Source organism: Calonectris borealis, chromosome 9 (genome assembly GCF_964195595.1).
Source record: "Calonectris borealis chromosome 9, bCalBor7.hap1.2, whole genome shotgun sequence".
NCBI lineage: Eukaryota > Metazoa > Chordata > Aves > Procellariiformes > Procellariidae > Calonectris > Calonectris borealis.
The window spans coordinates 27569308-27583210 of record NC_134320.1 but is presented as its reverse complement, the minus strand read 5'-3'; the positions used below and the strand labels follow the sequence as shown (position 1 = coordinate 27583210).

At 50.6% G+C, this 13903-nt stretch overlaps 1 protein-coding gene across 2 annotated transcripts; it reads right to left on the bottom strand.

Moving 5' to 3' along the window:
* Positions 1–911: 911 nt before the first annotated feature.
* Positions 912–13323, bottom strand: LOC142085481 (uncharacterized). Of its 2 annotated transcripts, XM_075157469.1 has the most exons (16): positions 13189–13323; positions 10411–10442; positions 10078–10131; positions 9442–9492; positions 8930–8959; positions 7779–7826; positions 7646–7689; positions 7482–7531; positions 6519–6739; positions 6181–6431; positions 5403–5537; positions 4975–5113; positions 4375–4428; positions 4181–4264; positions 2788–3057; positions 912–1999 (listed from the first exon to the last, which is right to left on the bottom strand). In XM_075157469.1, exons 1-16 carry the CDS (start codon positions 13215–13217, stop codon positions 1980–1982), a joined length of 1512 nt encoding a protein of 503 aa, XP_075013570.1. In that variant the 5' UTR covers positions 13218–13323; the 3' UTR covers positions 912–1979. The 2 variants fall into 2 exon arrangements, with proteins under 2 accessions (XP_075013570.1, XP_075013571.1); XM_075157470.1 differs by lacking the exon at positions 5403–5537 and having other exon boundaries at positions 13189–13275.
* Positions 13324–13903: the final 580 nt, after the last annotated feature.

Below are 13903 nucleotides of genomic sequence, written 5' to 3'. Positions count from 1 at the left end.
TGCCTCCTCCGCCTCTCATCACCCCATCAGCGCCTTCTTCTTCTTCAGCTTTCTCTCCCCTCGCTTGGTTTCTCCAAGCTCTGCCCTCCCACCTCTTCGGGGACCCCCAAGTAGCCCCCTTTGATGCCGAGGGGCTGGTGGGACCCCCCTGCTCTTCCAAATGCCGAGGGGACAGCTGCCGCCCTCATCCTCTCCGCCAGGCGCTGGGGTTACCTGCACACACACCGGCTCTCAAAATGTGATCTCACACATCCCCCGAGCTTTCTAGAGGAGCCAGAGCCGTGGTCCCTGCTCCGCAGACCACCCACCACGTAGACCCGGCTGTAAGGTAAGAGCAGCCTCGTGCCACCGGAGTGTTTTAACTCCTTCTGCCTGCAAGAACTGGACAAAGCCAAACTGAAGACCACAGAAATACAATATACTTTTTTTTTTTTTTTAAAGGTTCTTGACTTTGAAGAACCTGAGGGTTGAAGACCTTGTCATCTCTTTTGACCACCTGCTACGCCATCCCGTTACCCTCATTATTACAAACAAGCATCTTATTTCCAGCTTAGATTTACTGATTTCTGCTTCTGACCAGAGGGTCCTATCAGAGATTTGTTTCCATCGGGTATCTTAAAGGTTCCCCTGAAGGCAATTTCCCCCGGCTTGTCCCAGGGAGAAGAACCAAGGGCAGCTCTACCAGGGGATAGAGAGCCCCACACGAGCCTCCCCGCCTCCCACGGCTTTTCTCCCCCCTAAAAGCCCTCGAGGTCCTGGGCACCAACACAGCCCTTTTCCTCGGCCACCCCCTGGGATGTACCTAGCTGTGGAGCATCGAGGGTTGGAAAGACGGCCCACAACTTACGACAACCTTGCAACATTTCATCCAATAGCTAAAATTAAAAAAAAAAAAAAAACCCATATGTAAATAGTGTAAATGTTTCCTTTTTAATTCTTATTTTTTAAAAGTATGCTTTCTCTTTCATAAACATACACGGAGGGAGATGTTCCAAAGAATCCCATGTCTTTAAAAACAAGACAATCTCCTGTGTCGGGTCACCGCTCTCTTCTGCAAATAACATTATTTCCAAATCTTTTCCATTTCTGTAGTACGTGCATTGCCGACAGAGTAACAGCCTTCACAGAGATTTTGGCTTCTCCCATTTTTGTTTAAGCACCTAATTCTATTCAAGTTAAAATTAATCAAGTTTAAAAAAAAAGTATAAAAAGTTTATAATACAAAAAAAATTATACAACATAAAAAATTATCTCATAAAAATTGAGACAGACTATACAGACAAGAGTGAAGAAGAAATTCCCAGGGAAAATTCAAAGCTGCCTGGAGTTAATAGTGGTGCTCCCGCGACACCAGTCTTCGGGTTTTTAGAAAACAGAACCACAGCTTAACAAGGACTGAATGTACAGGAGTATATACAGTAATTTTGTATATATACAGTGATTATGCAAAGGAATTTATCTGCAAGTTTAGGATTATTCTTCCCTGATCTTGGGCATCTGGGAGAAATACAACGTACCTCATGATTTTGGCAGTTCAATTTTTTTTTTAAGGGGACGAAAATTTCCGCATGACTTTTCTCCCTGTCTTTCCCTGATGTAAATAAAAACGTTTCCGGATAACGATCATATACCTGAACAAGGTAAACTGGTTTCTTCCAGCGTTCGTGTCTTTTAGGACTGGCTCAAAGGAGACAAACCCACTGGGTGCCAGTGTTGGGTTTCCCCAGACGCGAAGCCCAGCACTCCCGGCCGCGATGCCGGGATCCACCGCATGAGTAATCGCTCCTGAAAGTCTGAGGTGGGTCTATATCCCTGCAAAATTTCATTCACATTTCTTGCAAAGATCCTGCCTAAGCTTTCCGCTGAGTGATGATGCCTTGCATCTTCCTTCCCGAATCTCAGCGAGATCCCAGGGAAGCGGCTGGAGAAGCGGAACGGCCGGCTGGGGAAGCTCCCGCCGCGCTCCTTCTAGCTCCAGCTCAGCACCGAGCCCAGAAACCTGAGGAAAGGAACACGCACAAGCACACACAGATTATCTGACCTCCACAAGTTACTGCAATATTAAGGTGAACAAAAAATGCGTTAAAAGCCTACGCCACAGCACAAGGCTGTGGCAATAGACAGCTTTGCGAGGGTCAGACGGGCGGGGGAGCACGAGCAGCTCTCCACCCTTTGCAGCCAGGTTGCTTTTAGGGAGAATTAAGAAAGAACAGAGTTTTGCCTGGTCCAGAAAAAAATATATTTCATTTTTGAGCAAGGTTCCCCTTGGCTGGCTGAGTTCTCAGCCCACTGAACAACTTTGGTTTGCACAAGGTGAGCCGAGCATAAGGAGTCCCCCAGGAATCAGTGGGAGCACCCCCGGGCAGTACGGACATACATGACACACACACGTCTGCAGGACCGAACCGCTAAGTCATCCGTCAGGGGAAGGTGTTAATTAACTCTTCCTAAAATATGTAAGAGTAAAGACCCAAACATCTCTTTGGACTTCCTGAGAAACCAAGAATTGCTTTGGGCATGTAACGCTGACTGGTTTGTTCGTGACGGCTAGGTCATGCTGAGAGTACTCCCAACACAGTCGGTGCACAACTATTCTTCATTTTCTATCCGTTTCTGAAGGGAAGTATAAAAACGCCACACGAAAGAAAGTCATTGCTAATATCAGAAGGGAGGCAATTTTGACCTACGTAGTAAAACACGTACTAGGTATTCAGTAAACTCTCTGATGCGGATTCTTAAAATGCATCTGAAACACACTGATGTAATTAAATAACGGGAAGGCGATACCTTGTAGGGCTTGCAGTATCTCATAGGAGGCTTTTTCATGGAGACTTCTGTACAAAGCTTCTGCAGTTCCGTTGCTTTGCTCTCTGTCTCTCCACTTGCTTAACACCAGAAATTTTTGCATATTAACTTCTTCCTCCGTTGCCTGAATCTGCTCAATGTCTTTCATTTCCATCTGAAGACACTCAATGGCAATTTCTCTCCACTGCCTACCAAACAGCTTTGCGATCATCATCAGCTGTTGATCAGTTAAGATTTTTGTTTCAATCCCATCTGAAAAGACATAGAACAAAAATCAGATTTAATGTTGCTCTTCTCATTAAACTTGTAACTAAATGACACTATTAGTTCTGTGCATGGCCGGGGACATACGATGAAGGTGATCTTATTATTCAGATTATCCGGCAAGGTCAGAGCCAAGCGCTGGAGAAAAGCACCTGAAGGACTCAGACACCTGGCTCATGAAGATGACAACATCTGATTGCACGCTGGCTGCTGTAAAGGATTTTTTTTTCCATTTATAAGCAGTTATTCATCTAGTAGAACATCTGTACGAACTGTACGTTAGGTTACCAAGCACCCAGAGATTTTGAGACGTGTAACGTTACGGCCATGCTAAGCACTCGCTACCTCCTGGCAAGTTCAGATGCCAGTTTTTCTTGCAACCTACAGCTGCTCCAGATGTTTGTTTTTCCTCTAATTACATCAGAAGTCTCAGCCGGCGCGGTTACAGGGACAGAGCCGCTTTCCTCCGCGCTGTCACCAATTAGACGTAAAACCGAGGTGCTGAGGGATGAAGCTCTCCCTCTGGTGGCTACACGCACCCATAAATAAACACCGACATGCCTACTTTTGCTGATTTTTTTTTCATTATTCAGTGAACTAACATTATTTCTTCGGTATTTTTTCCAAGCAACTACTAGTAAATGAGCAGTTTCTGGGTGGGAGCTCCCAGACACCAAGCATTTCTGACCATCACAACATCACATGTCAACAATAAACGGGGGATGGTTTTTTTTTTTTTAGAAAAATTCAGCCTATTACGGCTCAGGAGGTATCCCAAACGCAAAATCTGAGACATGCAGCGGAAACCTCTTTCAAAAGCAGCCACTATTTCCCAGTCTTAGAAGACAGTACCATTTTAGCTGACCCTTATAAAGCCAATTTCCTAGCTGCTTCTCCCCATTTGCTTACCAAATGAATGACAAGGTGTACCGAAGTATATAAATGGAGGTACAAATCCTGCATCTACAAAAGCAGCGCTTGCTCCGCCTATATTTCATGCTCAGATCCGTGGAAGTCTTTAAAAAAGTGAGCTCGGGTTCAATTCACGGGATTAAAAAAAAAAACACCAAAACCCAAACCTGTTATTTTAAACGACACAGAAATGCTCTACCTGCAGTATTGCTGGTCTTTTGCTTTTTGCTACAGAGCTCGTCTTCTTCCGAAACGCTGATGGCTGGTTTCCGTTTTTTGACACCTAAGAAGCAAGGGAGAGGTGGTGTTACTTCTGTCGTATCACTTGAGCTACAACAGCAAGCGAGGTACACAGAAAATAAGCGACCCCGACTTATCTTCAAATTGACTTACTGACTGCGCTTCTTTTCTGCTCGTTTTTGTTCTGATCATAATGTATCCAGTCACCTGGTAAACAGTTTTCAGAGGAAACAAAAGGTGAGGTAGGAATTCCCATTGCTATGCCCTACTTCCAACAATTCTCGGGCACAAAACCAAGCTGTTGGGTGGATTCCAGCTGCTGAGCTAAGATTTTATATAATGAGATGATTTTTCCTCTTCTATCCAACGTGCTGCAGCACGCCATCTATAATATGCAATAGAGATTGCAAATAGAGATTGCAATAATATGCAATAGATTGCATATCGAGATTGCAATAATATGCAACAGAGATTGCATTTTATTCCTAATAACTAAAACTAAAGCGGAGCCTCCTCCTGCACGCCCCACAGCCCCAAAGCCTTTGCCGGTTGGCTCACGAGGGATTCTGCAGGTTACTGCAACACCCACTACGTGACCTCCCAGAGCTCTTCTCTTTGTGTTTTATCACTTCCAGCTCCAAACCTCGCGATTTTAACAGCAGGAATTTCGGTGCATCTAAGGGCTGGATTATATCCCAACTCCTGCATCTTTTCAGCAGGGACAAACCAGCGGTGGGAAGACCAAAGACTCACTCTCTCTTAGTTTTGCTTTCCATACGGTCGCATCAGACTCCAGCTCAACCAAAGACAAGGTGAAGTCGTCGGGTTTCTCCAAATAGACTTCAATGTAACTTTTTAGTTTCAAGAGAGATCCATCAACAAATTCAATTTCCTATAAAACATAAACGTGTTAAAAATAAACACTTATCCAAACATAAACTGAAGAGGGTATTTGGCTGTTGGACAAATCTGAGCCCAACTCTAATCTCCCCAGAGGTTTGCTCTTGACTCTGGTGTCAGGATTTCATCCCAAAATTTTAGGGCTGTAAGAGGCAAACGCTTTCTGCAGCGATGGCAAATGAATGTGAAAAATGCCCTTCACACTAGTGCAGGAAAAGCCATTCTGTACCACGTTCTAATCCAGCTGCAATGCACGAAATGAGGCTTGTGTAAGGACTTACCTCTGGAGTTACTTCAGCTTCTGGCTCACAAACTAATCTATATCTCTTTCCTTTCTGTAATAATTTCTGGCATACAGGGGGCTTGTCAATTTTAATGAATTTCTTATTTGAATGTTTTACGGCTCTTGAGATATCCTAAAATTTAAAAATACAATTTAAAGGTTACTCGCCTCAGTAAAGGAATTAACATTTAAAACCTGTGCTAATGGGGCTCCTTGGGCCTGTCTCTGTCCCCAGCTCTATGAAACGGCCGCGACCTGTTCTACATGGCAAACTTTACAGAAAGCTGTGCGCTAACCACCTCAAAAAACATCAAATAAACTTCTTCAGCTATTGTGCTACATGGCTGAAATCAGATAGAAGAGTTTGCAACCCGAATAAAAGGGAGGTTGGTTGTTGCTGTCCCCTCCGAGCGTTTGCCTACATATTGCAGGGGGAATGGGTGAGAGGACAAGAAACTCTTTCAGGTACAAATCCTGAGCTCCGTGGATTTTGGTGGCAAAGAGGTTTCTGATGTACTTCTTTTCTACAGCAGGTTGTGAGTGAGCATGTGGGCCAGTATAATTCCTTAAATATCATACCCTAACCTGGCAGACCTTTTCGGTATGGAAGTCTCATTATGTATATATAAAATATGTATATATAATACATACATTTTTATTGCATGCAAACACCGGGGCGAGAGAAGAGCAGCTCCTCGCCATCCCCCATCCCCATAACCCACCCTGCCAGTACTTCTACATCACGCCACCCCACACCCCGCCGCCACGAGCCATACCTTTATAAAAGAGTCATTGTTTGTAGCCACGTAGACCCGAAAGGATAAGGAGGGATGCTCGTCGACGACTTTGTAGAGGATGACGGCTCCGTGGTACTGCACCGGCTCCTGGCTCTGGATGAGGGGTCCCACCGGCGAGAGCGAGCTCACCAGCCACTTCACGTGCGAGGCCGAGTAGTCGGCGGAGGGCTCGATGGCTGCACCCTCGCCTTTGACGTGCAAAACCTTGAAGGCCATGCCGGCGCCATGATCTGCGGGGACACGGGGCCGTCTCAGCGCCTGCCGCGCCGGGGGGCCGGCAGCCTCCCGCGCCCGCCGGGCCGGTGGCCGGCACTCACCGCCGAGGCAGAGGGAGTGGGGAAACTGGATGGAGGTGAGAGCGGGGGCCGAGTCGCAGCGCACGTCGAAGAGGGGGCCGCCCACGATCCACGGCTTTTCCACCAAGTTGGCGTATTTGCTCCAGGATAAGAGGGAATATGTGATTTTGACGGCCCCCGTCACCTCAAAAATCAAGCCCGTGAGGCTGCACTGGTAAGTCCCCTCTGCGTCCAGCTGCACCCTGCCGTGGGCAAGAGCGACTGGTTAGTTTAGCTTCCACCGCCTGGAAAATACCCTAACAACGTGGTTTGCAAGGGGTAACAGAGAAACTCGCCTCCCAACAAGCGCAGAGCACTTTATCTGAACAGCACAGAAGCCACCACAACTTTTTTTTCTCCAGTCTCCACATTTAAACCGTCACTGGAGTGTTAAAAACTGGCCGGGAGGACCCAGCCAGTGCATGCAAAACAGCTATAATGAACATTTTGCATAACGTTTCCTGCAAATGAGGCAGCTGCTTTTATACGAAGCCCAGCTCCCATCGCCCTCGGAGCCAATATCGTACACTAACATCAACATCAGACGGGGACAACGCCAACATCACACACTGAGACAACTTCCACGCCAGAGAGAGGCAGCACAAGGTTGGCGTCCAACGAAAAATGCAAGGTCAGTGCAAATGGGGAGGACGAGTGCTCCTGTGAAGCAGGGCAAGACCCCTCATGCGTCTCCAGACTAAAAAAAAGCACGTAAAAATGTGCCTGATGTTAATTACCACAGCGAGACGAGGCAGGCAGGGAGCTGTCCCAAGAGCTTTCTTGGACCAGGACCTGCAGCTGCTCTAAATTGTTTATTTTTAAGGATTTGGGGGCATCAAATGTATTTGTGCAGCAAATTAGCCTTTTTCCCACTTAAACTGAAGAGAGAAATAGCTTCATGAGAATAATATAAATGTATACCCATTATATTAAAAAAAACCATACACATGTTGTCCTCCAGAAAGTCTCCTGGGGGTCACTTGCTCCTTCTGGCCCTATATAAATAGATAAAAGAAAAACACATATTTAAAAAGGCGATGAGAGAGCAGAATTACAATTTGCAGATTATCTCATGCAAAATATGTGGGGGGGTTTTTTTATAAACATACATTTTCATTTCTGCAATGCTCACAGGGTGGCAGACAGTTCGCTCCTAGTGAGAAAACAGGAAGATGAGCTCATTAAAAGCAAAGTAATTAAACACTCAGAAAAAAACCCAACCCTCAAGAGATCTGTTACTACCTGATTCATTGCAGTGCGGCAGCGATTCCTTCTCCTCTTGTTCTTCATCTGCAACAAAGAAGGTTGCAGCAAATACCTCAGTCTCCAGCAGGTTTCTGCTCCCGTATTCAGCGAGGACAACCCACCAGTTGCTTTTGCTTACATTAAAAAATACCCAAGGAGAATATTCCAAAGACTGAGTTCTCACAGGCACACTTGCACACCTGCGTGTGCGGGCGTGCACAGCGTGGGGATGAAGCTGAACATCAGGACACAACATGTGCCAAGAGCTCATAACTTGCCCAAACTACCGGAAATTTTCACAGGGGTTAAAAAAAAGTCTCGTCCCCAGAATGATGCCAAGTACAAAGTTCAACCACCTGGCACGGAAGCTGGCAACAGCAGGTAACCGCGCTATTTGCAGTGTATTTGTCCCTAAAGGGATTGAAAAGTGCCCGAATCCTCCTCACTAACCCCCAACACAACAGAAAGCAAGCAGAGCTGACACATCGGGCAAAAGCTTTTAGCCTGAAGGGGGGATTTCGCAAAGCCGAGCGGCAGAGCTGTCGTGACAAGGTGTGAGGTCGGGCTGGCTGCCGGCGCGCGGGGGCACGGGCGCTGCGCCGCTCGCTCCTGCTCCCCGTCCCACCAACACCCCTCCCCGCAAGCAGGGCTGTCCCAAAGTCATCCTGGGACACCAACACCCTCCTGAGCAGGCAGATGTGGAAGAGGCAGAAAATGTATTGCTGCAGCGAACAGCCTGGAAAACATCAGGCAAACACCCGCCGGCGCGTTGGCTGCCTTCCCGCAGCGATGCTATTTCAGTCCCCGAGCTGCAGCGGGGTTGCAGTGACCCGGAGCCACCCACGGCACGTGGGCGAGGAAGGGTGCCTCAGCGCCGTCCGACATCGACCTGCACCCACAGCCCGGCGCCGGGCTCCATTTGCAAACAGAGGCAGCAAGCGTGCCCCGCGCGTGCACCCCACGCACCCCCCTCCCTGGGTACGCTCTCTAGCAAATCGTTTTACCGAAAGATGTGGAGGTGACGGCTGGGCCAGCACTAACCCCCTCTCTTGCCATCACGTATCGTTACCCTCGTGCATCCCTTATCTGCCTTGGCGTCCTCACGCCTTGCAAGGCAGGTATAAGGAACAAAATAAACGCACACTCACCCGACCTTCTTCCATCTGACTCCTCCGCATCTGATGAAAAAAAGCTTTGTAATTATTTAACTAAAGACTATCAATCTTGCATGAAACCAGAATAAACTGCTGGTGGTGCAACCCGTGTAAGCGCAAACCCGCAGGCTTTTCATCAACAGCAAACGCTTCCTTTAATTCTTTTCCTGTCCATCCTGTTTTGCCACTTTTGCTGCCAACTTTTAAGCAGATTTATAGCCTCTTGGTGTTTGGACAACTACTGTGGTGTAAAAACATCTGCATGTATTGTGTCTACGAGGCTAAAGCAACATTAGCTGCTGCTCCTCTATTATTGCTCTGCTCAAAACTGAGCGGCTAGGAAATCATTTGCTCACAAAAATATCATTCTGCTTTTCAGCATGCAATCACTGAATTAACAGTCTTATACAATAACCCTGAGACTATTCCCATGAAAAGCAGCTGGTTTAAACTGAACGTACATTTTCAAAAGGGAGAAAATACATAAATCGCAACGCGATGCTCACCTGACTCCTCTTCCGAGCTACTGCTGGAGCTGTTTTCAGAACCGTCCTCTCCTTAACAAAATCACATCCCGTTAGTCACAGGCAGAATGAAATAAAGCAATGCCACAGGTAAGTAAAAGGACACGTCTAAAAGTTTAAGTACATCAGGTACGTCAGCAAGTGAGATAACATAACAAGGCAGAAAAAACGCTGAGGCACCCTTAGGCAGAGCATCAGAGCATCATCAAATCCCAGCATCAGAGGAGACTTCGGGGTCACCGGGCCCTTCTGAAGGGTACGTGTGATGTTCGAGATGCTTAATTTTAATGTTTTATACAGCCTGGGACTATTTTGGCGCTTCACCCATGGCACGTCCCAGTTCACCCAGCTAAATTATGGTTTTCCGTGACATGCAGCTGAGGTGGGAGAAGCATCGGTGAGAGCCGACGTGACTCATGGGGATGCACCATACGCGGCTTTAATAAATTATTCTTACAAACATAAGTTGAAGAGAAACCAGTATTGCAAAGCAAGTGTCTTGAGGACTTGCAGCAGTGTCTGCACTGTGGTTTCATCACGGTGCAGGGAAATGGTGGGTGCACGGCCGGCCACGCCATCCCACGCGCGGGGAAAGCCCGCAGCCACGTGTGTGCTCACCCGCTGGGTGCTCCTCGGCCGAGCCCTCTCCCTCCGCACCGCCGGCCGCCAGCTCTGCAAGAGAAAAGCAGGCGGGGGATATAAGCTTGAAAAAGATTTAACTCTTCTCTTGGCGTTTTTATACTATGCAGGTCAGAGGAAGGGAATAAACAGCAAAGGAATATGAATTTTAAAAATCAGTATAAAAAAATCAAAACTCTTATCCATTAAACTAAGGCATTACACCGTGTTTTTTAAAGCCAGCAGTTATAAAATTGTCATTTCCATTCCGAAGGATGGGCATTTCTCATAACAAATCCATCCGATGCGCCGTATTTCACAAAATCACCGTACCTTTTTCATCTGAAGAGAGGGACTCGGCTCCGCTGGAAGACAAAACGGGCAACACATGAGCAGATCCGTCAGTCCTCCCCGCGCCTCCACACAAGCGGGCACTTACCCACCTCCCTGCCCGCTGGCATCGTGCCCCAGCTTTGGCCAGGAACCGGAGGTTATAAGGTAACTTAGGATGGGGGGCTGGGGGTTAAAAATTAATTTTCTCTAACATCAGCCATGGCCCTGGCTCTCGCCCTGGCCCCCAGGGACGCCTGGCTCTGCTGCGCGTGTTTCCCACCGGCGCAAGCCCTCGGCCCCGGCCCCTTTTGCAAAGCGCCCGGAGTTTGTGTGCCAGGCGCCCGTCGGTTTTGGTATCAATCCAAGCCATCTTCTGCAGCCAGGCATGAAGCTCAGATAAACGCGGTGGCTCGGACTTGGCAGATGACTCCCATTTGTGCCCATGGCAAATCAGACCAACCTTCAGTCTCCATTTGCTCTTGAAAAGGGGAAATGGGTTGGTTTTATCATTTACGGATAAAGATCAGGTCTGGAAGCCTTTCCGTGGAGCTCCACAACGTCCTCCCTGCGGCCCCACCAAATAACCACCATAAAAGCTGCTGCTGAGGAAGGGAATCACCCTGGGCGCAGTTACCATAAACCAGCAGGTGACATCCAGCTCTCCATCGCTTCGGTGGCACGAGCAAATATCCCAGCCCCTCCGCCCTGCCAGCGGCCAGCTGGAACGGCAGCCGTACACACAAAGGTCAAATATTCCCTCGCTCTTTGGAGGCAGGTGAGGGATTTCCGTGCCGCCCTGGCGATGCCGAGGGATGCTGGCAATGGCGAAGCCAAGCCACGGCAGTTGCTCTTTGGCAGCTCAGCTCAGGAGGCTGATTTTGAGCATCCCGGGCTGCCTGCCATGCATCCACAGCCCATCCGCTCTGGGCCCCAGCTCCCCGGGGCGCAGCCAGCAGCGGCAAGGTGCCGCCGGGGTGAGCGGGCATCACCGCGGGGGTCACAGCCTCGGCTGCTGCCACGCTGGGGCAGCTAAAATGTAAAATTAAAAAATAAAAAATGAAAAGGTGGTAATGCTAAAGGCAGGAAAATAAATCCCCTAACGTATGGCTGAGGCACTAGGTGAAGCGATGCAAGCAAGGGGGGTCCTGGGCGAGGCGCGGCAGAGTAGGCGGCTGCATGGGGATGCTCCCACGCAGCCCGGACCTGCAAGAGTTTGTCCATCAGGAGGAGGGAAAAGGGTGCTGCGGCCAGTTAGAGGAGGAGAATCTGGGTACGGGTTTCACGGTGGGCATGAATGGGAAGTTACACAATGGGCTTTGTGCTTCCAAACTGTATCTTAAAAAAAAAATATATAATGACATAGTATCTGCAAGATTTGGACAAAGCCTGGATATACCCCAGAGATGGCTCCTGAGCCAAGCGCTGTTTGTGCAACCCTTCCACCAAGTGCTGGCTTGCTAAATAAGGTTTGCCTGCAGCTGGCTTATCCCCCCCAGCTGCATTTCCCTCCGCCTAAGCTAAAAAACACGCTCCGGTGGAGAGAAGCAGGGAGGGAAAAAAAAGAAACCAGACCAAAACAAACCAGCCCTATTCACTATAAGAAATTACTGCCCACAGTTAATTACAATAGGGAAGAAAGGCATTGCCAGCTCCATCCCCTGCCCTGCAAGAGCTGCACGGGTGTCGTGCTGTTTCCCAGCCCCCGCTAAAGCAAAACCAAAGCGGGGTGACCCCGCTGGCGATGGCAGCTTTAGAGGGAAAAGATAAACAGGCTCGTTTCTAAACGGTCCCAGCTGCCGCTTGTTGTGGCAATACCCGGGGGCAGCCGGGGCGGCGGGAGCCCGGGGCGGAGCGGGGCCGGGGGGGCGGCGGGAGCGCGGGGCCCGGGGCGGAGCGGGGCCGGGGCGGGGAGCGGAGCCCGGGGGGGGAGCGGGGCCCGGGGTGGAGCGGGGCAGGCGGAGCGGGAACGCCGCTGGCTCGCCCAGCGCTTTTGTCTGCCGGAGGAGAGGATGGCGAGCGGGGCCGGGGGTGGCGGGCGGCTGCGGGGCCGGGTCCCGGGGAGGGGAGAGGAGAGGAGGGAAGGGGGGGGTGTCGGGGAGCCCCCGCTGCAGGTGCAAGGCTGGGCTCCTGCGCCCCAAAACTGCTCTGGCTTTTTTTGTCTTTGGGGGGGAGGGCAAGAAGGACCCTCGGGGCTCTGCGCCAACGCGGGGCAGGGACCCTTCGCTGGGGTCCGGCACGGTGGGGGTGATGGGGGGGGCGGGAGGCAATGGGGGGGGGGGTGATGCTGGGAGGGGGAGGGTGGAGGGGGGGGCTGAGGGATGGAGGAGACAGGAGGATGCTGGGGGATGGGGATGGTGCAGGAAGGATGCTGGGGGGATGGGGAGGATGCTGGGGGCATCGGGAGGGGCTGGGGGTGCAGGGGGGTGCATCGGGAGGGCTGGGGGTGCAGGGGGTATTGGGAGGGACTGGAGGTGCAGGGGGGGCATAGGGAGGGGCTGGGCGTGCAGGGCGGCATCGGGAGGGGCTGGGCGTGCAGGGGGGTGCATCGGGAGGGACTGGGGGTGCAAGGGGGTGCATCGGGAGGGCCTCGGGCGCAGGGGGCATCGGGAGGACGCGGGGAGGGAGAAGGGAAGTTGCCGGGGGAGATAGGGGCGGGGGGTGGCGGGGGATGCGGAGCAGGCCCGGGGGGTCCTCGGGAGGCGCTGGGCCCGGGGCCGGGCCGGGGCGGCGCATCGCGGGGGGCAGCCGAGACCCCCGGTCCCCCCCGTCCCCGCTCACCTGTCGGGCTCCTGCCCGCGGCGGGACATCGCGGCGGGAGGCGGGAGGCGGGAGCGGCGCGGCGGGGCCCGCCGGGGAAGCACCGCCCCCTCTGGCGGGGGGGGGTGGTCCCGACCGCGGTCACGCCCACGCCCTGCGGCCACGCCCCTGCCGCCTCGCCCCACCCCCGCAGCCCGGCTGTGCAGAGCGCGGGGTCCTCCACGCACGACCGTGTCCTGCCGACCCACGCAGAGCCGCTGCGGCAGTGCGCGGCTGCACGCAGGGACCCCCACGCATAGGTGTGGGGGCGAATGCGCGCATGCACTGGGGACTTGCTGATGTATGCTGTGTCCGTTTCTGTATACGTCTGCTATACGTACATACACACCCCAGGCACTACATATGCATACTAGACATACTGGTACATTAGCTATATACGATACAGGTATGTATGTATACACACTATATATGTGTTCTAGGTATACTAGTACACTAGTACTAGGTGTATGCTATATAGATACATACCTATATACACATATATATATCTCACGTATACACACATGCTCTCTCAGTATAGATACAGATATATACGGTATACCTTCATAAAAAAACACATACTATTCATATACTTCACATATTATGTATTATATATTAGAAGTATTGTATATACATACTAGATACATAGTGTCTATAGGTATATGTCATTATATACAGTAAAATACCTCCCCTCTGCACT